This window comes from Pithys albifrons, chromosome 1 (genome assembly GCF_047495875.1).
Source record: "Pithys albifrons albifrons isolate INPA30051 chromosome 1, PitAlb_v1, whole genome shotgun sequence".
Lineage (NCBI taxonomy): Eukaryota > Metazoa > Chordata > Aves > Passeriformes > Thamnophilidae > Pithys > Pithys albifrons.
In genome coordinates this window covers 23,427,767-23,449,417 of record NC_092458.1, presented here as the reverse complement: position 1 = coordinate 23,449,417, position 21,651 = coordinate 23,427,767, and the positions used below count along the sequence as shown (strand labels likewise).

At 42.2% G+C, this 21,651-nt stretch overlaps 1 protein-coding gene across 1 annotated transcript; it reads left to right on the top strand.

Moving 5' to 3' along the window:
• Nucleotides 1-424: 424 nt before the first annotated feature.
• Nucleotides 425-8,309, top strand: NMS (neuromedin S). The gene is made up of 8 exons (XM_071570019.1): nucleotides 425-497; nucleotides 624-679; nucleotides 1,067-1,117; nucleotides 2,548-2,607; nucleotides 5,199-5,234; nucleotides 5,665-5,706; nucleotides 6,689-6,719; nucleotides 8,220-8,309. The coding sequence occupies exons 1-8, from the start codon at nucleotides 425-427 to the stop codon at nucleotides 8,234-8,236; spliced, it is 366 nt and encodes a 121-aa protein (XP_071426120.1). The 3' UTR covers nucleotides 8,237-8,309.
• The last annotated feature ends 13,342 nt before the right edge of the window (nucleotides 8,310-21,651 follow it).

Genomic DNA, 21,651 nt, shown 5'->3' with positions numbered 1-21,651 from the left:
ATGAAAGTTCACATTCCTTCTGATTAGAAGGCAAACTTTATTTCCCAAGCTGTCCCGAGGAGAAGTATTTTCCAAACATTGAGCAAACTGAATTTTCTGCTTAAAATGAAACCCCAGCAGCCCTGTCACTTGACCACGCACAGCGTCTTACTCTCTTCCTTTCCTCCTTCCTCTATATCACCTTTTCTAGAAAAGCAGTTTGACGGAGGGTTCCAGAGGGCGGAGGACGAAGTGCCTATTGCTAGACCTTCCGCAGGTCTAGGAGAGCGGCAGGGGGTGGCAGCGCCGTGGCCGGCAGCGGGGGCGACAGTGGAAGCGGTGCTTGGGACCGCCCCGACGCCCATTGGCTCGGCGGCTCCATATGGGGCTCGGCGCAGCCCCATAAAGGCAGCCAGCCCGTCCGTCTGTCCGTCCCCGTCTCGCCATGCCCTCGCTGCCGCCCGCCCTGCCCTGGCTCCTGGCCGCCTGCTGCCTCTGCGCCCTCCCGCGGGGCTCAGGTACGTCCCGGCACCGGGAGGGGGGGAACACAACAGAACTCCGAAACGTTGCCGGGGTCATCTATCCTTGAGGGGCGCCGTCGGGGTTGGGCTCCGCGGCATCCCAACGCAGCCGTGTCCCCGCAGGGTTCCCGCAGCCTTTCTCGCCCTACCGGGACGGTGTGGAGCTGCCCCAAAACCAGGTACGTCTGTCATTGCCGTCTCACAGCGACGTGCGGTGGAGAGGTAGGGCAGACACGGTCCAGCCCGAGATGAGCTGGCCGGGAGAGATAGGAAACGAGCTTCGCCCCTGGCAGGGGAACGAGTAGGAAATCGGCAGCGGACTGACAATACCTTATGAAATCCCTGGGGTGGGTGAAGGGGGAGGCTGGCGCCCTTTGCTGCCCTCAGAGGTAGGTGAGACAGGTATGGACAGGGGTGCGATGTGCAGCAGGGTGCAGAATAGGATACCTGGGTAAAAGTAGGAGGCAGGCAGACTAATAACCACCCAGTCCCGACTCCCTGAGGGAAAGCACAGGTCCGAAGGTATGAGAGACACACTGTTAATATCTAATCTTTACTTTTTAAAGCAACTGGCACTGTGTTTCAGTCAGTGGATGGAAATGTCCAATGAACCTCAGGTAAGCTGACTCCTGGTAAGGTGTTCGACCTCTATTCCAGACATAGTCATCGTCCTCTCTAATCCGGAGCACCGATGTCTGCAGGTGGCAGAGCCTCTACCAGAGATCCTGCAGCTCTGGAGAGCAGGGAGTTTGCTGGTGTATGTGCTCCCCTCCCTGCGGAGCTAACACAGACTTAGTGAAAGAAAAAGAAAGTTCTTTTCTTGCTATCTCAGTAGTCGCTAACACTGAAGCAAGAAGCACTGGACAATGCTGCTGGAGTTATGGGTCCTGTCTGGTCCTCCTGGCTTGGTGCTTAGTGGGTTCATGAGTTTTCTCTGGGATGCTCGGAGCAGAGGGGAGTGAGGGGAAGTTTTCACAGCTTGTTTCTGTTCTAGTGTCTCTGTCCCAGAGGCTGGAAAATGTTTAGAAAAAAAAAATCAGTATCTGAAAGCCCAGCCCTGCTGCACTCGATATTGAGCCCAAGGATCATTTTCAAAGCAGAGAGAAAAATATTTTCAAGATCAGGAAGCTTCTGAAAATTTTAAATATTTTGTGCTGATTTTTTTCTTTCTGAAGTACGTCTTTTATGTAAACCAAAACCTGTGGAAAAGAGTTTCCAAACCCTTTTGTTCAAGTGTCTTCCATTTCACGTCCTTTGTAGCTGTAGTTATTTCTCATCTAATGTGATTGCAATAATAAGCAAATCCCTGTCCTGTAACAGTGAGTATGGGACAGTGTATTTCAGTATATATTTAAAGATTATAGTACTGGTTGGCTGAAATGCTTGTAGATAAAGATGAGCATAGATTAAACATGCCAAAATTTTAAATAATTTTAAATATAAGAGGTTGATTTAGATCTCTTTATAGCACAAGACTGTATCGACAACAGTAATATTGTGTGTATTCTTCTCATAAAAATCCCAGTTTTCCAGCTCATAATAGCATCAGTAAATCTTGCACAGCTCTGAGTGCTTTTAGTGAGCTGTGTTCAATCTAAATTGTGCTGGGATCAGAATCAAGCCTGGAGAAGAGGAGACTGAGGGGAAACCTCATCTCAGTCTGCAACTTCCTTGTGAGGTGAAGTGAAGGGACAGACACTGATCTCTTCTCTGTAGTGACCAGTGACAGGACCTTAGAGAATGAATGAAGTTGTGTCAGTGGAGGTTTAGGTTGGATATTAAAACAAGGTTCTTCACCCAGAGGGTGGTTGGGCACTGAACAGGCTCCCCAGGGAAGTGGTCACAGCACCAAACCTGACAGAGTTCAAGAAACACTTGGACAATTCTCTCATGCACATGGTGTGACTCCTGGGGATGGTCCTGTGCTGGGCTGAGGGTTGGACTTGATGATCGTTGTGGGTCCCTTCCAACTCAGCATATTCTGTTATTCTGTGAAACATTATACACCACATCCTTCACATATTACAGTTCTGTCTGTTTTTTTCAGATCTCCAGCACTGTTTTGGATCTCTGTTATTCCATATTCAACAGCATGCACAAAAATGAGGTAAGGTGTGATATCCTTTCTTTGGTTCAAAGCACCCCCTTCTTAAACTTAAAAAGCAACCCCTCCAAAACCAACTTTTTGACCTACCTGTCTGAACAAATGTATAATCTAATATTGCCATGGTTTAAGAGATGTAGATTATATAAAAGATTATTTCTTCTTGTTAGTAGTTTGCATGTAATTCTTAACTACATTAACTATATATGAAATTACTGTTTTTCACCAATTCAGAGCTCAAGATCCAAAACATTATCTTATAACCAGAATCAGAATTTTAAACTGACTCTCACTTTTGAATAATACAGGGTTAAATATGGTAAAAATATACATAACACTGGATCAACAGCATAATTTAGATCATGCTGAACGTGGAGGTATATGAGTTTCTTTACTGATTTTAATACTCTATTTAAGCTTGGGGTTTTTTTGTGTTTCTGACTCAGATTAAAAAGATTAAATTGAGGAGTTATTGAGTGTAGCTTTTTTCGTTGGTGCAGTCATATTAGGACCCAGCTCAATGTCAGTTCTGCTTTATATCACTTTTTTATTATCACCACTCTATTAAGAACCTTTCCCATAAAATTCACTCAGCCTCTGGGTATGTTAAAAAGGCCAATTTACTTTTTCTCTGTTTCAAAACAGGAGGAGATCTTTCAAGACTATAATAGAAAGTATTTTGACATGCATTTCAATATCTCTTCTTGCTAGCGTATTTAGCTTATTATAATTCCAAGCACACTTTCCTAAAGCAACCATAAAACTCTACAATATTGAACTTGATTGTATAAAAAATTCTAATATTTCAGACATAAATGTCTAATAAATTTTTTTGAGTTCAGTATTGACTCCTATGTTTTCACAGCTTAGCTATTGAGGGAACATCCAGAATCATCTGGTGACTTTGAAGAGAGTTTTATTTCTGTTTTTCTAGTTTAGTTAATGCCTTGCAAAAAAATAATACTCTGTTATGTGTCCTCAAGATTGGGAGCTGAATCTCATACAATATCCTTTCAAAAAAAATCTGACCAATATCAGCACTATATTTGCAATATAATTTCTAGATGTGGTCTATGTAAAGTGAAATATTGAATATAAATATGAAATATGGAAAAAGAACTATGTAAAGTTTTATACAGCTGATCAAATCTATTACATGAGGTTTTACTTTCTTAGCACACAAGGAATCTTGAAAAGACAATACAAACAGGAGTCTATATGTAATGTACCCAATGAAACACAAAATCCTAGTGATTTCAGTTGAACTTCAATTTTCTATGTTATGCCATGTGACAGTTAAATGCCTCCCTGACATCCGATCCTGTCAGATCTCGGAAGCTAAGCAGGGTCAGCCCCGGATTAGTACTTGGATGGGAGACCTCCTGGGAAATGCCGGGTGCTGTAGGTTCTAGTCCTGAGGACTTCACTGGCACTGTCCAAGCTCGCTCGGCCGTGGCAGATGAACCTCAGGACTTAAACTTAGTTAAATTTAGTTTGGAACTGCAGGCTAAGTCATGAGTTAGTATCTATCTTTCCTTCATATGTAATAATCATATCAGAACAAAGGTGGCATTCACATTGTCTCCTTGCTGTAGTCTCCTCCTTTACATCCTTTAAATCACCTTGATTGAGCAAGCAGTTTTTCCTTCCACAGTATTTCATAGCCCTGTAAGTTGATATCAGTTGCTCTATACCACCATTGTCTTGAGGCTTGAACCAAAGAAATCGTCTTCTCATACCCTGACTCGATGATCCTTGTGGGTCCCTTCCAACTCAGCATAATCTGTGATTCTCTGAATCATGATTCCCTCCTTTTTGCGTGTATATTTTGTCTTTTTGAATTCCTTCTCTCCAGTTTCCCATCCACATCCTTTCCTCTGTTCTCACCCCCTGTCTTTATGTCATTGCTCATTATATGTGCTGTTTTTCAAGCCCCCCCCCCGTAACTAAATCCATTCACTGATAAGATTGTGGCTGTGGCACACAGAGCCATCCCATTCCTGGCTGGCTGGGAGCACATGGCCTGGTAGCTGTCATGGGCTCCCAAAACAGGCTGCAAGTTCAGGGCTGCATTGGATGCTGAGCTTAGTCTGCTCACATGAAGTAATGAGAAAGTTTCTATTCCTTGATGTAAGGCTGAGTAGAAAAATGAGCAATTTTCTGAAGAATAAAGAGTGCAAGGAAAGGCTTAAAACCAGCAATCATTCTTGGGTTAAAACCAAGGGCAGTCTGAAAGGTGAAGAGCAGCTATATTTTAACAAGGTAAGAGCTATCAGTACAATTCAAGCCTGAGGAGCAGGGCTGCTCTGTTGTCTTCAGGGTGAGTTCTGCTTCCCCCTGCCAGAGCATGACTGTGCTTCACTGTACAGTGAGGGAAACATATTGAATGATGGTAATGAATGCAGAAACATTGATAAAGACAAGGCTTCAAATAAATCTTTAAAAAGATCCATTTGCTCCTGTTTCCGTATCTGAGATAAGGGTAAGGTTATCTCTCTTCTCATGTGGAGGCATCAGCCTCATCAGTAACAGAGGGTCCATAACACACCAAAGAAATGCTGGCATCTCGATTAATTTACACTGTCTGCTTGCAGGAATCACAGATTGCTTCTGCAAAGTTTATGAAGAAGGTATGTAAATGTGAAGACAAGTAGCAATGGACAGGGAAGTATGTTCCTTTCCCTGTTTCTTTTGCTGCTTTTTAAAAGAAATCTTGGTGGGGTTTTTTTCCAGTGGTTGGGAAGTGATCTGCGCTGACCCTGTTTAAACCTACCCTATGTGTAAAGCTTTCTTTTATACCTTTTCTAAACCCCGTGAAACTTTAGTTGTGGTAATTTAGTATATTTACACTAGACAGAATGGATAGTTCTTGACAATGCCCTTTGGGCATTAGTTTTTAAACGGTGTTTCAGATGAATGGGCACTGGGGACTATCAACACCTTGTTTGTATGCTGCTGTAAAAGGCCCTGAAATACCGATAGAATAGCACTGAAATTTGTCAACAGATCTACTGAACTGAGATTAAAGGATTTTGTTATTGTTTGTGTTTTATTTTACAGGACAGTCATGGGACTCTGGGACGGCCTTTTTTCCTTTTCAGGGTATCTGAATCCTTTACTTTTTACAGATTCTGAATCACAAACAATGCTATATGTCCATAGATGAGCAGATGTTTCCCTTCACAAATTCTTACTGCAGTTGTTTTGAGTAGAGGCCAAATATCCCTTGCTTGAAAGCTTAGGGAGCCATTTGCTTAAAAAGCTTTGATTTGACTAAAAGACGACAAGATAATGAGCTCTGGGGTAGTAATGGATTAAGCACTTTTTTTTTTTGTTTGAAGATATGCCTCTGCAAATGTTTTATGTTGACCCAAGTCATCCATGTGGCTTGTATCTCTGAGACTGTCAAGGTGCACTGATGCTAAGCACATTAGATAGTGTGTGTCAGCTGAATGCCCACTTGGTCTGAAAGGTCTGGCCAGGAAGCGATGTCACACTGCATAACAGGGTGAAAAAACAAAGAAAAATTATCACCATTTCTCTCATGTTTTTCACCCATTGGATTGCTGAGCTATGATATGGTCTAATGCCAAATGTGCTGGTTTAGCCGCACTCTGATTAACACAAAACTAACTTCTAGAAATATCTTCAACACATTAAAAATATTAAAAATATTATAAAGTAGATCGTATCAGGTAAACAGTGTCCGAATTCAGTTGTCATTTGCATTTTAGCTTACTTAAGTGTGTCCAGCCAGGTCCTTTCAGTGCTGGCATTTATATGTTCCTTTTTAGGCACGTGCATATAGTACCCCAAGGAACTGAGACCAAAACCCTGAATAAGAATAATCAAAGCCAGAATGTTTAGCTGTTTGAACAGAGAGGTGAATGAATATTTCTCAAATTCAAAGGCACAACTCACCCTGCATGGATTCCCTGGTATTTGATGTGTTGTTGCTTTAAAGGAAATTTTACTGCAGTCTTTTTATACAGTTCTCTGCCTGCTTGATGGGGATGTATTTTGGTGTGCTTATAAATCTGGCATCCAATACTTCTGCACAATCATCTAATTAAATATTTTTCAGCCTCGAAATGGAAGAACCATTGAAGGCAGTGGTAAGTGGGCATCAAAAAGTGACAAGAATTTGTTCTGATTTTTTCAATAATGGTGATCCTTATGACAGAAGGCGTTACTGAGAAGCATTACAAACCTAGATAAACACATGGATGTTTCATACTAGGAGATGTCTGGGCAGAAATGTGATTTGTTTTTTTCATGCTCAGAGACTTCGACTGTACACTCTTGACAAAGATTGTTTTCTTATCTCTTTAAGGTTCAGTAAGGAGATAGAAATGGTGCAGAAACTGTAAAGTTTAAAAACCGAGGATGTAAATTGTACTTAGAACACAAAAGCTTTTTTGAAGGTAAACATTATCTAGAAAGAGCAAGGATGGGAATGCAAGGAAGGAAGAAAATGAGATCTAATAATATCACCTAGCACTTGCATATCCATTTTCGTAAGTGTCTATTAAAGGTCTGTGAGCTTTAATGGGAAATAGACAATAAAGTCAATATATAGGTGTCCCCTCCTTCAGTCTCTCTTCTTCCAATCTTTTATCCAACAATAAAAGATCACCTTTTCCTGTTTGCAATCTTAGAATTATTTCCAGCTGTTGACTGAAAGGGTTGGTTTGGTTTATTTGGTTGTTGGTGGTTTTTTGTTTGGTTGGGTTTTTGTTTGGTTGTGTGTTGTTTTGTGGTTTTTTTATGATAGGACAGAAGGCTAGAAGAGAAATCTGCCAGAAAAGCTCCACAAGTAAAGAATACCCTTGCTGCATATTCAGGATGAAGCCATTTTGGAAAGAAAGGAACCAAAGATTTGAAAAAGTGTCATAGAGCAGCATCACTAAGTGCTTGCTCTGGTCTTAGGCACTGCCCTGAGCATCTGTTGCTTCCCATAGATGCAAGGAAGATAAGGAGCTAGATGGATCTCTGATTTGAGCTGGTGCAGCTGTACTTATTGTTAGGTCAACATGTGTGTGGGAAATGTTTCATAGCTGTGAAGCTTGTAGGGGCAGGTAGTGCTATCCAGATCTGTTCAGAGTAACTGGAAGCATGATTTGACAACCACTAAGATGAACCAAACAGGCAGAGAGTCTCTATAGATTTTGGTCAAAACAGTTCAAAAATAATTAAACTTGAATGAAAGTTCTCTATGTGGAATACTCTGGTGTTAGCAGAATTGATAGACTGTCAGATAAATCTCTTTAAAATGCTGGTGTAGAAGCCATTCCTCTATACTCATGCCCTAGTCTTACATACAGCAGTAAATTTTACCAACATGTCAGGCCCCTGAGCCAACCTGGCTGCAAGATGCTCTCCATGCTTCCGTACTCTACAAGGAGGTCATCAGAGTTAGGACATGGTGGGGAGAGGGGAACTGTGTGAGAAGGGAGGATTTGTGTTTGAGTATGAATAACAGATTTGGGTACTTAGCTGAACTTTCAGATACCTTAATCTTGTGGTATTAGAATTTGAAGCTATTTAATTTCAACTTTGAGAAGTGATATTCAGACCAACAGCTCAAAATATGACACTGTTTTAATTTGTTTCAGAATACCACGGAATATGAAGTTCATGGGTTGATTTACCAGCTTGCTGACTTGGTTTACATAAAGAAAGGAGACTTCCCATTGCACTGGTTCTCTACTGTGTGACTCAGTTGTCTGGAATTTGCTGTTCCATGTAATAAATTTGCAATCATTAATTTTTGTTGTCCTTTTCTTATTGAAGCTTGTACTGAACTTCCTTGGGCTATAGTGTAGCATTGCCTGGTGCCAGCTCTAATCAAAGGAAATCAGTCATCTCAATATCAACAATTTTCAAATCCAACAGTGCATTTTATAACATCTTCTTTAATAGGGTCATAAATTATAAGCTTGTCCTTTTGACTAGATAATATATTTCCCCAGAATTTCAGAATATGCATCCTGAACAACGTGATACTAAAATCATCATGGACATTTCAATGATTTATTTCTTATTTTGAATAACTAAGGGCCTGAGTGTGATGATTGATGAATCCAAAGCACTTTGAAGGGGAACAAGTACTGCTGTTACACACAGACATTATTTGATAAGATGATGTGGGGGTTTTTTTCAGCCTTGCCTTATTTGTTATCATAGAGCACAAATGAGGTACTTTTAAGAGATATTCTGAACATCTGCCCTTTTTGTCTGAAATCATGCATTTAAACCTGCGGTGCAGCCAATTGTGCTTGTAATGCATGGAGTGTTTTGGTAGGTGGAGACACTTCCAGGCACAAAACTTAAAATACTAAGCAGTTACTTCCGTAGGAACAAAAGAACATAGTAAAAGCCAGCATCTGGGGATACAAACGAGGCTGCAATTTCTGAACACAGCATTGGCTTCCTCAAGCCCTTTGTTACTGTTTCTTCTCTTTGGCTACTCAGTTGTAGTACCATGGCAAAGTACCAACTCAATTATGCTGGCATAGCCCCACATGAACTGGATTTAGAGATACTTTGTCTTTAACTTGTTTTTTGTTGTTTTGTAGGCTTTTAAAAGGGTTTTTTAAGATCCCAATTCGGGCTGTATTAACATGAGTTTGGCTGGTAGGTAGAGGGAAGTGATGATTTATTTGGCAATTGTTAGGCTGCATCCAGCGTGTCCGGTTTTGAGCCCACAATACAGGAAGGGCATGGACAAACTGGACGGAGCTCATGGAGAGCCTTCAAGGTGGTGAGGACTGTATCAGTATCACATACCTGGGGAGATGCAGGGGCAACTGGGCTGATTCAGCCTGAAGGAGGGATGCCTTCAGGGGCACCTAATAGACTTTCCAGTGCCTGTGAGGGTCATCAAAGAGACAGTTGGGTCCTCACAGAGTAGGGTGGGAGGAAAAATAGCAATAGGCATAAGTTGAAGTAAGAGAGGTTCAAATGTCCAGGCAATGCATCCAGTTTTCCAGAGAGGTTGTGTAGTCTCCAGTCCTTGGAGATTTTCAAAACCAGGGTAGACAAAACCTGGTCTGAATTCTTGCTTGGGACCAGACTAGAGAACTTCCGAGGTCCCCACCAGCCTCAGTTATACTGTGACATGAGTACAATTTCATACTATGTATTTCAGCCTCGAACAGGGTCAAGACCTCTGGCTTCCCAGATATTTGGAGCCAGCTAGGGTATCCCTGTGGAAGAAACAACTAAGACAAATGCAAGTGGTGGGGATGCACTGTGGTGATGCAAATAAATATGAGATAATGATACAAAAGCATAGCAATGATATTTTTGGATTGTTTCGTCTCAGAAGCCAAAGCACAGAAGAGTTCTTGTTCACTGCTCAGTGGAAATATTTGCTCCCTGAAGCAATAAAAATGTCACCTGTGAAACAGGAGAGCTTAACAATGTTGAAATGTAAAGGTCATCCCTGAACTGAAACTCTTTCTGGACATCCCACTGCAAAACCCACAGCAAAAATTGGAGTGCAGAAACAGGCAACAACAACAATTAGAAGCACAGAAATAATTCTGCAAGAAAAAGAGGTGAAAGCTCAGTTCCCATTGAAAGCAAGAGAAGAGACAAATAATCAAGAGTGACATGACAAGGTACACAAAATAATGAGTGTGTTTAGAAGAGTAAAGTGGGTGCTTATCCATTCTCTGGTAATAAAAAGCAACAAGGAGGGACACTCAATTACACTGAGAGGCAACACACTTCAGCTGAATGGGAATTTTTTTCTTCCAATCAACTCTTGAAACCAGTTGTGGCAGTTTAGAGCATGTGGTCAGAGGCATCTCTGTCAGCTCCTGAGAAGGCAGGCATGTTCAAGAATGCACACCTTCGTGCTGCTGCATAACTTGACTTGAAAATCTTGTCATGCTGGCCCAGGACATTAAAAACCTGGCCTGGCAGAGCCGGGCTTAGTGAGGCATTGCTCAGCAGAGTGCACAGCAAGGGACCTGGAAATGCACTCACCTGTGGGGGAGCGAGTGCTGCCTGGCCTCACGACATGCCACTCACCAAAAAGAGTCAGAGCACGAAATACAAGAGGAAAACCTTGGTGTTTTATTTCACTCCCTCTGGTCCCTTCATGATCTTGTGCCTCAGACAGCCTCACTCCCTTCTCAGTTCCCACAGGGAAGAGCTCACTTACTAAATCTTCAGGTGATGGCAAGCTGGGAGGGATGGCAAGTACTGGAGGACAGAGTCCACATTCAGAATGCTCTTGGCAAAGATACGTATGGAAAAAAAATATGTACAGCTCATTGAGGATGAAAAGAAGTTATTACACCTACTGAAGAAAAATCAATTGCAGCTTTGCAGCAAAGGGAATGGGTAGCTGTGGACAGTCAAATATCACACGGTTGAGGAGAACACAAAATTAAAATGTGGAATGAATAAGAAGCTATAGGAACTATCACACAGGAGGTGTTGCACTGCTGACTATAGGTAAGACTTCATGTACCGAGCAATATAAGAGAAGAAAGAGGGGAACCAACAGCAGAGAGGAAAGACAGAGGCCAAGAAAAGGTGGTACCCTGAACAAAGTGAGGTTGCTTTGCAGAAGAAAAGTGTGAGGAGGGGAATGATAAAATGCTTCATTTTAAACTCACCACTCCTGGCAGCATCCATTCATGCCCATGGATGGATACTGCTGGGAGAGGTGAACTTAAAATGAAGACAGGTTCATATTAAATCTGACAATCAGGAGAATGAAGCACTGACTAATAGGCAGAGTTGTCTCTTCCTGGTCATAAAAATTTTCCAAAGGAACTGATACCTCATTTGGACTCTAAGTTACAAAGGTCCCAGTTCTGAAACAGCTGTAAGAAGCATTTTCTGTGTTCAGTGTTACATCGTGGTGCAATGTTTATTCTTATGTTTCATTTAATGAAAGATCAGTACCATTGTATTATTTAATATAGAATAATAGAATCATTTACATTGAAAAAGATCTTTAAGATCATTGAGTTCAACTGTTAACCTAGCCCTACCATGTTCATCACTAAATCATGTCCCAAAGTGCCACATCTACATGTCTTATAAATACCTCCAGGGACTGTGACTCAACCACACCATTGGGCAGCCTGTACCAATGCTTGGCAAACGTTTTGATGAAGAAATTTTTTCCTAATGTTTTGCACACTTCAGATAGAAATTATTCTGTCTGCTTCTGGAGAAGTGGAAGTTTCAGTCTTGGAAAGCCCATCCCTTACACTTCACATACTTTTAATTCATGGTAACACCTGTCACACTAAGAGCTGTGAGAAGTGACACTGGAATCCCAGAGCTGCAGGGCAGTCCTGGGAAGGATAGTGTCTTTGCTTCTGATTTGCTTGAGTAAAACAAGAGAAAACATCCCAACATGGAAAAAGATTACAGGATAAATGGAAAAAACTATTTGTGGTCTGTGAACTCAGACTGCACACAAACTGGAGTCCTTTGCAAACACATTGAGAGGATTCAAATCACAGTGAGGAACGGCCAAGTACGTGTGACAGGAAACTAAAACCACATCAGCTGACTGCTTGTCTCATCATCACAATTCTCAGCAGGTAATGTGACTGAAGTAGCTGCAAAAATTGGAAATCTACCTACTGCAGATTAAAAGCCATAGCCAGTTGGGCAGAAGATACGGAATTGCCTGACAGGTTGGCCAAAAACTCCCAACATCCCATTCCAGATTTTCTAATGCATGTTAGGCTGCTGAATGACATCCAGCTCCAAGATGGATATGCTAATTATTCTAAATGTTTGTTTATTTGGGGAATCTTAGAGTCAAGCAGTGATCCCAGAATATGTACTGGATGCTTATGTGGAGATCACTCTGAAGACCTGTCTTACTTACCTGTCCCAGAAAACTGACACATAGCAATTAGCACCCCTCTACTTTATTAAACAGAGTAAAATCATATCTTACTGGGCTGGACTGCATAAACTGTCTTAATCTATACACTTTGATAGATTTCTGCACTGAACAACTAGAAGACGGTTCTAAGTCTTCTTCTCGAGCCATTTGTGAATCTACTTTTTTCACAGTGCTGAAACAAAAATGTGACTGATCTTGTAGCTGGTTATGATTCACCACCTAACATTTTGACATTTTGCTGGGGCAAAGAATCTTGTACACCAAACACCATCTGTCTATTAGCCTGCAACCTGGAAATCTGAATGTATGGCAAACTTGAAAGAAAAATATTTTGCATATCTTTACCACAAAGCTCCTGCACCCAGCGGTTCCTACACAGCAGTTCAGATACTACCTGCTGGATTACTGCATGGGGGAGATGTGCACACATAAATACATGCTTCTGGAGTATAGCTACCTAGACATCAACCAGAAAAATACCTAAACATGGAATACTACTTCCAACAGAAGAGGCAAAAATGTGGAAGGCACATGAACCAACCGCAGAGCACAGACAGGGAATCATGTGCAACCCACCAGAAAATATACAAAATCCAGGAGCCTCCGTGTAGCACCAAGGTCATATTTTTTTCTCAGGGCCCCAGAGGGAAGTGACTTGCTGCAGCCACCCACTCTGTGGGGCAGTGTGACCTCTCAAGGGACTACACCAGAGATTCTGCTATGTGAATAAACACCAAAACCAGACTTTGATTATAACTTGGAAGTCTTACACCACGCCTTTTCCTTCATTTTCACAGCTCTGTATAGCACAAAGTATAACCTCAGATTATAACCCAAATCCACTATTTTGTTATTTGCAATAGAGCACGCACTTGACTTCCAAGAGGACAGGGGTGTTTAGGAATTGCAATATTGGAATCGGCCAGCAGAGGGCAACGCCAAGACCAAATTTGGGACGTGAAAAGCAGATGTGGCACCCCGGGCCCTATCCTGCTCCACCGTGTGCTAGGCTTGACCCCCTCCCAGCACAGGTAACGAATGAGTTCAGGATTCCTTGCACTGACCCTCAGAGGCAATAATTTGGGATATTTCCTCTCCTTACAAAGAAAGTGAAGGTGACAGAAGATAGTAACCTTATAAACACACAAATCTCAGCCCAGAGCAAATTACAAGCACTCTGCACAACTGAGACATCTGTCAACAGCATCCAGTCCTCTAGACAAGTAAAGGAAGAAGAGCTTTCCCAGGCATCATTTCACCTCCATGCTTCCATCTGCCCAGCACTTCATTGAATTGTACACGCATTTTCTAATGGGTGTTATTGAAAACATCCATTTTCCCTGACAGACAGTTGTGCCATGCCGTAACTGAGTTAGGAAAGTAACACTACATCAAGATAAATGTGTTTTGCAGCACCAGTAACAAGAGAGATGCCACAGGAGCTGTGCTTTGAATTTTTTTTTGCTTTAATTCGCACTGTCACATGCCAGCCTCAGCTACATGTGGCTAAGTTGAAACCAGTAGCACAAGATATAAGAACTAGTCATGTGAAAAAGTACTATGCAATTATTGCCTTGTTTTAAAAAAATAAATGAGCACCTTGGTGATCAACATGTTGCCGTAGAAGTCTGTAAAAAAGACTCCAAGCCAAGTTTTTGTAGGAGATAAGACAAAGGGTAGTTACTTTAATTAGCAATCCCGCTCATCCAGGAATACATCGACATGCACGGGTGCAAGCTTTGATTTTCATGGCTTTTATAATATAATTTATCCAATCACTACTTCACACATGTCCAGTTCCACCTCTGTCCCCTCCCAGTCCCCATCCCCTGCTGAATTGAGGCTGGGGTCGTTGGGACCCTCTGTCTTCATCCACCTCTTCTTCAGCACGTAAAGGTCTTCTGGGCTCTCTCCAGTGCTCCGGGTCACTCTGCTCTGTGTTTATATTTCCCTCTGATATCCTCCAATCTTGTACCTTGAGAAAGAGACTAAATAGTTGGCAGATCTTAGCTGCCTGTTCTGGAGCAGGGGTAGAGATAGAAGAACCTTATATTTAAGCTGCTAAATATTAACCCCCTTAAAATCTACATTGCTACATCTACTGTGTTCCTAAAATCTAAAAAATATGAAAATTGAAAAATCAAAAACCTCTTTGGCATCAAACAGAACAAGCAAAATTGTTTCTATTAGATTTGTACTTTGAGGAGGATCTCCTACATTGTATTAAATGAATGATAGTTTTAATTACAATTCCATTAGTATAATCTCATGCTGTGGCCTTTATTTCACTCAGGACATATGTCAGAACTCTTTCCTTTTCAGAGCTACCTATTTCCATGTAACTGGTAAGGAATCAACTTATAATTTCAGCTCTCCATATTTGCCTAGAACTGCCAAGCAGATTCAGAAGTTAATAGATGAGGACAGGTGAATAAGCAAGAAAATGGTGTACTGACAAATACTGTTTTCTTAGGAGAAAGACTAAAAACTGAAGGGAGTAAGGCAGCTGAGTAGGGAATGCACAAAATGGGAAATAGGATTTCTGAGCTCTAGTTCTGGCTCTCTTCATATATAACAGTACCCTACATTTCAGTGAATTACCTAAGGGTATGATTTTCATACTTACCAAGTCCTTTACTGAACAAGGGCTTACATGTGGGTATGAAACTAAGCATATATATTACTAAGACAGCAACTTTTTACCTTCCTCCTTTGTGAAAAAAGGGTGTGTCTACTTAGCCTCAAAGTTTTGCTATGATACCCTGTGCTTTTCTGTTCATAAATAGCTCCAAAATCATCCAGAGTACCTATTAATCAACTTAGATACAACCTAAACTTTCCAAGGAAGCTAATGTTGATGACCTGGGTATTTATCTGAATTTGCTCCCAATCCCCATCTTTAGAATAAATGACATTAATTAGCATAGTAGGCTAGTACTATTTGTTCACAGAATATACCTGATCAAATAAGAGAATTTATCCTAAACTAAAACTTGTTTTCTGGTTACCCTGATGCATCATTTTTTATCAGCACAATTAGTGCAGTAAATGTTTAAGTACTCCTCAGTGGACATTTTGCAAAACTAGGTGCCAAAACAGAGTTCTGCATTTTTCCCTGTCAGACTAGCAACATCTCTAATAAAACAAAAACCCCAACCAAACAAAACCTTTTCTCATTGTTCCGTCTCCAGGTTTCTAGGTACCTACACTTTCTCTGCTGAGGTGTTGCAAGGCAGTAGTGAAGTGCCTGGACTCTGTTTCGTCTGCAGCAGCAGAGCATTTGATCCGTAGTGGCCCTTCCACCAGGGTTGGTTCAAAGCTTAGTGAGGTGCATTCACTTTGAACAAGTGCTGTGGAAAGAAGAACATGTCTAGAAAATATCAGTGGTCCTGTTGTGTAAGTAATGCAACAGCCAGAATGGCCAGAAAGTATCCTGGCACTCTCTTTAGACTAGAGGAGAGGAGGCTCAGAAGTGACCTCATCACTGTCTATAACTACCTGAAGGGAAGTTCTAGCCAGGTGGGGGCTGGTCTCTTATCCCAGGCACTCAGCCATAGGACAAGGGGGCACAGGCTTAAGCTCTGCCAGGGGAAATTTAAGTTGGATATCAGAAGAAAATTCTTTCCAGAGAGAGTAATCAGGCATTGGAATGGCCTGCCCAGAGAGGTGGTGGATTCACCATCCCCGGAGAATTTTAAATGCAGATTGGACGTGGCACTGACTGCCATGATCTGGTAAATGGACTAGAGTTGGACCAAGGGTTGGACTCGATCTCAGGGGTCTTTTCCATATGGGCCACTCCCTTAAGAGTTGGACTTGATGATCCTTGTGGGTCCCTTCCAACTCAGAATACAATGTGAAATTTAAAAAAAGTATATGGATTCACAGAGGAAAAAATATGGACTGGCAGGGTGGCGGGTTGGGGAAAAGGAGTAGACACCTTCATAAGTTCTTGATCATTTGCATACTCATTTTTACCATAGACAAAAACCAAATTTGTAACCTGTGTTGAGAGAAGACATGGCTTCACCAGTTTCTGCATCCTTTACCACAATATAGACTTAGTGTCATAATGGAGAAGCCTAAAGAAAGGCAGATGCTCACTACAGTTTTATGAGCAATAAGGCTTTAAAACAGAGGATTATTAATTTCTAAAGCAGAGTTAAACGACCTCCAAAGCACTGAATTATTGCACTATCACTGGTGTAAGAAAGGTCACAGGAACAGTAGTATATGTCTTGACTCTCCAGCTTGCTTTATAACTGTTGCCTGTAATATGTTTTCAAAATTAAGCATTTTACTTTTTGAAAAAAAGAAAAACATGAAGAGTTATTTAGGTGCTATGCTAGGCCTTTTTTTTTTAATATTTTCTCTGTTCCTCCATCTCTGAGAAAACAGGAAGGACCATTGTTGCATACTATAAACTTTATTACAAGCTTCAAAAATATCTTAATATTAGCAGAAAAAATACTTGACAAAGAAGCATCATGTACAAATTAGTGCACCATTCATAAGTGCACACAAGAGATCCAGAAAAGCAAGTTTCGCTGGCTACCATCTTTGTTTCTGAGAAGAACCAGTATATCTGCTAGTTTTTTTGGGAAAGAGTTCCAGAAGGATATTCAGCATAACCCCACCTTCAGCAATGGTCATACCGGCACAGGACTCACTCAGGTTATCATCATTTCTCACAGCCAGCACAACGTGCCTGGGCAGAATCCTTGTTTTGTTGTTTTTGTGAGAAACAATCCCTGGTGCCTCCAGGACCTCTGCTGTCATGTACTTAATTACTGCAGTCAGGTAGATGGCAGCACCAAAACCAATCCTGTCAGCCTAATGCCCTCTTCAGAGGAGTTTATAGACATGACCCAGAGGAAACTGCAGACCTGCCTTTGCTGATTTGCTTCTCCTTGATGCAGTTCCAGGTTTGTCAGCCACTGCTTGCTTCTTTCTACGTCTGGACGTTCTGGCAGGGTCAGAGGTCTTAAAAGTATTCGGATACTTGGGCTACAGTTAATGGACAGCAAGAGGAGACAACAGCAAAGTCAGTTACCTTTTCTGCTCTTCCACATCAAGAAAGTTCATTCTTTTCTTGAGGAAAGAGCAGACCACAGTTCATCAATAGCAACTACTACTACCCTTTTACAGTCTGCCTTTTAGGAGTAGCACTTCATTGCCAAACCTGTCAAGAAAGGCTTATTGAAGTAGATATGAAGATCTCAAGAGAGGTTTTACCCTGCTACTTGGAATGTATTTGAGATTAAGAGACACCAGGTCTTCTTCAGTAAGATTTTTTAAACACCATCACTGTTACCTCAAAGCTAACTTGAGGCCAAACCTGCCCCTTCTTCCAAATGTAATCTGTTCTAACTCTTCTGTTGTAAAGTTACACCTTCCTTTCATTTTAAACCTAACAATTGAAAAATTCTTGCAGTTCACAGCATCTTACACTCTAATCACTCCAAGACATTTTTATGTGGAGTTCTAAATTAGTTCCCCAAGTGGTACTCTTCAGCAGCTATAAGAGTACTACTAGAGGTGTTCAGCACCAGGAAAAGGACAAATTAACTTGGACAGCACTATGCAGACTGGAGAATAGAAGTTACCAACTGCATCCTTAAGACAAATGAAATTCAGCCTAGTTAGAATACTCTTACAGTGGAAGGAAGGAAAATATTCATTTAAATAACATGTCTGATCTATGACTAAATAGACCAGTTGGCTTCCAGCACAGCTGCTTGCAATACACAAGAACATCACTAGATAATGATGTGCAATTTCTTTGGGTAGTTTTTATGGAAGCATTTAAATATTTCAGAAAAATCCAAAAAAAGCTTTGAGTAGAAGGAATAAAAAAACAAAACCAAGAGCCAGCAAATCAAACCATAACTCCTTATGCCTGTTACCAGACAATACTTTTTCTACTTTGATTACTCACAGCACAGACATACTAGGCTGCATAAGCCATGAACTTACAAAGTAGCATGAAGTCCACAACAACCCCAAATATTTCACAATGCATTATGAATAAAAACCATATCCCACTACCTTCAAAAATTCTTCATTTGTGCCTTGCTATAACCTACACCCAATTACAGAAAGACCACCAAAGATCACTCCCCCTACTTTTGGGGCATAACCTTTTATATGAGCAACATTTCTCCTCATCAGTGGGTGGCCTGGATAATTAATGAATGATTTGCACATGTGCTTCAGCTTTCTTCACCTAACCCCTGATTTGACGGAAAAGGAAGAAATACATTACAGCTGCTCAGGAGCAAATTCTCTGGAGTGAAGGGAAAGAAGGCAGGCTGTCTCCAGGAGCTGAACCACAGCTATGTTTCAGTCTCACTGTGACCCTATCAGCTCTCACTCACTCTGGCTGAAGTCCTTCTGTCTGTACACTGTATGTAAAAACAGTCTTTTCCTTCCTCCTGAACATTGGTAAAAAAGTACATAGGGAAAATGGGCTTTAAAAATACAATGTATTTTCAGTTGGGTGGGATGGGGAAACTGTCTATTGCTTTATGTGCATCCTGGGCAGAGTTATGCTTGGTTCACTTTGTGTCTGAGCCCCACCAAGTGATGGGATGTGGCTTCTAAGATTTAGGCTTCTGCCCCCTCTCCTGGTAACTTACTGTCACAGATGGGGCTCAGGGTTTACTGTGGGAACAAGGGGGTCTTGGTCCTAAGGGTGCTTGCTAGTTCCTCTCATTTCCTCTGGGCAAAAATCTCACCTAATGCAAAGGAATATTTTAAAAAAAGAAATGCTCGGTTTCTGCTCGTGCTCTTTTGCTGGTTTTTTTTCTGGCATTTAGAATAGGTTCTAACCAGCATCATATAGAAGCCATGGGTTTGAACAGTGTCTCAGCCACAGAAGATGACTATTTAAACCAGCAGGTTCTCCTGAAAGCCCAGCTCTGGCAGAACATTTGGACAGCAAAACTGACACCAACAGCTCAGCCTTCGGTTCTGTGTGCCAGGTACTAACTGTGGGTCAGAGACTCACAGCACCTGTATTTGTGGCTCCATCTATCAATTACCCACTTTTCCCCCAAGGATGAGCGTTTAGTCCAAGCTGAGTGAGATTGCATTTTCTGTCACCTCAGGGCACTAAACAACCAGCAAGGGGCACCCTCTGTGCATTCAAATAATCACCATAAGGATTGATGTAATCTCAGAGCACAGCTGTTTGTTTCTCCTAATTCAGAGACATAAAAGTTGGCTGCGCCTTCCCTTCAGTAACCCAGACTTAGCACAGGGTAAGTGCCCCAGCACACTTCAAGATAATCTGGATGTTAATGGGATGCCCATGATGTTAAAATGTGCTGCACTGGGGCTGCTGAATTTTTTTTCAGGCCCTTATTGGACTCGTTTCTTCACATGCCCAAAGCAAACACACTCTTAAAGTGTGTCTGCTGGCAGATTATGTGGGGTTCTTCTCCAGGGACTCACTGCTGGGCTCCCCCTTTCTGAGGGAGCATGCTGTCCATTGGTCTAGAGCATAAAAGGAGGAGGAGGGAGGTGGGAGCAGGTCTCTTTCCTCCTCTCTTCTGCATGTTTTTGAGAAGCTCAAAAGGTCTGCTCAATTCTTTGAAAAGGGCAGAGGTGCCCATTTGTATGGAATGGGGTGTTGATCCCAAGTAGATTGGGGTCACCACACTCAACGCACTCCTCAGTGTTTTCTGAGTGATACTTTATACAGACTCAAAAATAAAACAAAAGTAACTATCTAGAGACAAATTTCCTGTAATGCTCATTGGCTATGACTCATTACTAACAATAGGTGAAGTACTACTAATTACACTTGTTAAGAACAGATAATATAGGCTTGATTGCTTTATTTTATTTTATTTTATTTTATTTTATTTTATTTTATTTTATTTTATTTTATTTTATTTTATTTTATACAGCCCACAAGCCAGTGGAAAAATAAAACAGGGTATGAAATGCAAATAGATAAAAAGAGGCTCAGTGAAGTGGAAAGAGAAGAGTTACAGAGATTCACAGAAGGGGTAAGGCTGGAAGGGATCACAGTGGGTCAGTTGGTCCAACCTCCTGCTCAAGCAGAGCTGTCACAGAGCACATAGTACAGGATTGGATCCAGTCAGTTCTTGAATATCTCCAGTGAGGGAGACTCCACAACCTCTCTGGACAATCTGTTTCAGTGCTTGGTCACCTGCACAGAAAAGTTCATTCTCATGTTCAGGCGGAACTTCCGTGTTCCAGTTTCTGCCCATTGCCTCTCACCCTACTGCTCGACAGCACTGAGCAGAGCCTGGCTCCATCCTTTTAACATGTTCCCTTTAGATACGTACAGACACTGATGAGGTCCCCTCTCAGTCACCTCAAGGCTGAACAGGTCCAGTACCCTCTGCTTTTCTTATGAGAGCTGCTGCACTCCCCTAATTATCTTCATAGGCCTCCTGGACCTGCTCCAGGAGCTCCATGTACCCCCTCTACTGAGGAGCCCAGAACTGGACACAGCACTCCAGATGTGGCCTCACCAGGGCTGAGCAGAGGGGCAGGATCACCTTCCTCAACCTGCTGGCAATGCTCTCTGTGATGCACCCAGGATGCCTTTGGCCTTCTTGTCCCCAGGGGCACACTGCTGGCTCATGGATGGCTTGTTGCCACCAGGACTCCCAGGTCCTTCTCCGCAGAGCGGCTTTCCAACAGGTCAGCCCCCAGCCTGTGCATGGGGTTATGGAACGTATTTGAGACTGAGACACTGCAGAAAGTGGTGATTCAGGAGGTTCCTTTCTGCCCATCCTTCCAGCCCGTCCAGGTCCTTTTGGATGGCAGCACAGCACTCCGAGGTGATGGCTACTCACAGGCCGGGAACAGGGGGATTGGATTCCCCCCGGCCGCTGGGGCTGGCACCGTCAGTCCCGGCTGCTCCGGCTGCGCCGCGTAGGGCAGGGCAGGGACGGGCAGGCGGGGAGGAGAGCTCCTAAATCCAGCTGCTCTTCACAGCGGGCATGGCAGGGCTCCACACACGGGGAATGGGCTGGGATCCCAGTTAGGAGCAGGACCTAGACTTTTGCGTACTGAAAGGGAGCTTCTAAAAAAGAGAGAGAGAGAGGGATATTTACACGGGCTGACAGTGGTACAACGAGGGGGAGCGGTTTTAAACTAGGAGCAATTTAGATTACATT

Excerpts from the sequence above, each read along its gene's own strand:
- NMS (XM_071570019.1), top strand. The coding sequence starts at position 425 with ATGCCCTCGCTGCCGCCCGCCCTGCCCTGGCTCCTGGCCGCCTGCTGC. Across the intron at positions 2,608-5,198 it reads ACAGCATGCACAAAAATGAG|GAATCACAGATTGCTTCTGC; the intron begins GTAAGGTGTGAT and ends GTCTGCTTGCAG. Across the intron at positions 5,235-5,664 it reads CTGCAAAGTTTATGAAGAAG|GACAGTCATGGGACTCTGGG; the intron begins GTATGTAAATGT and ends TTTATTTTACAG.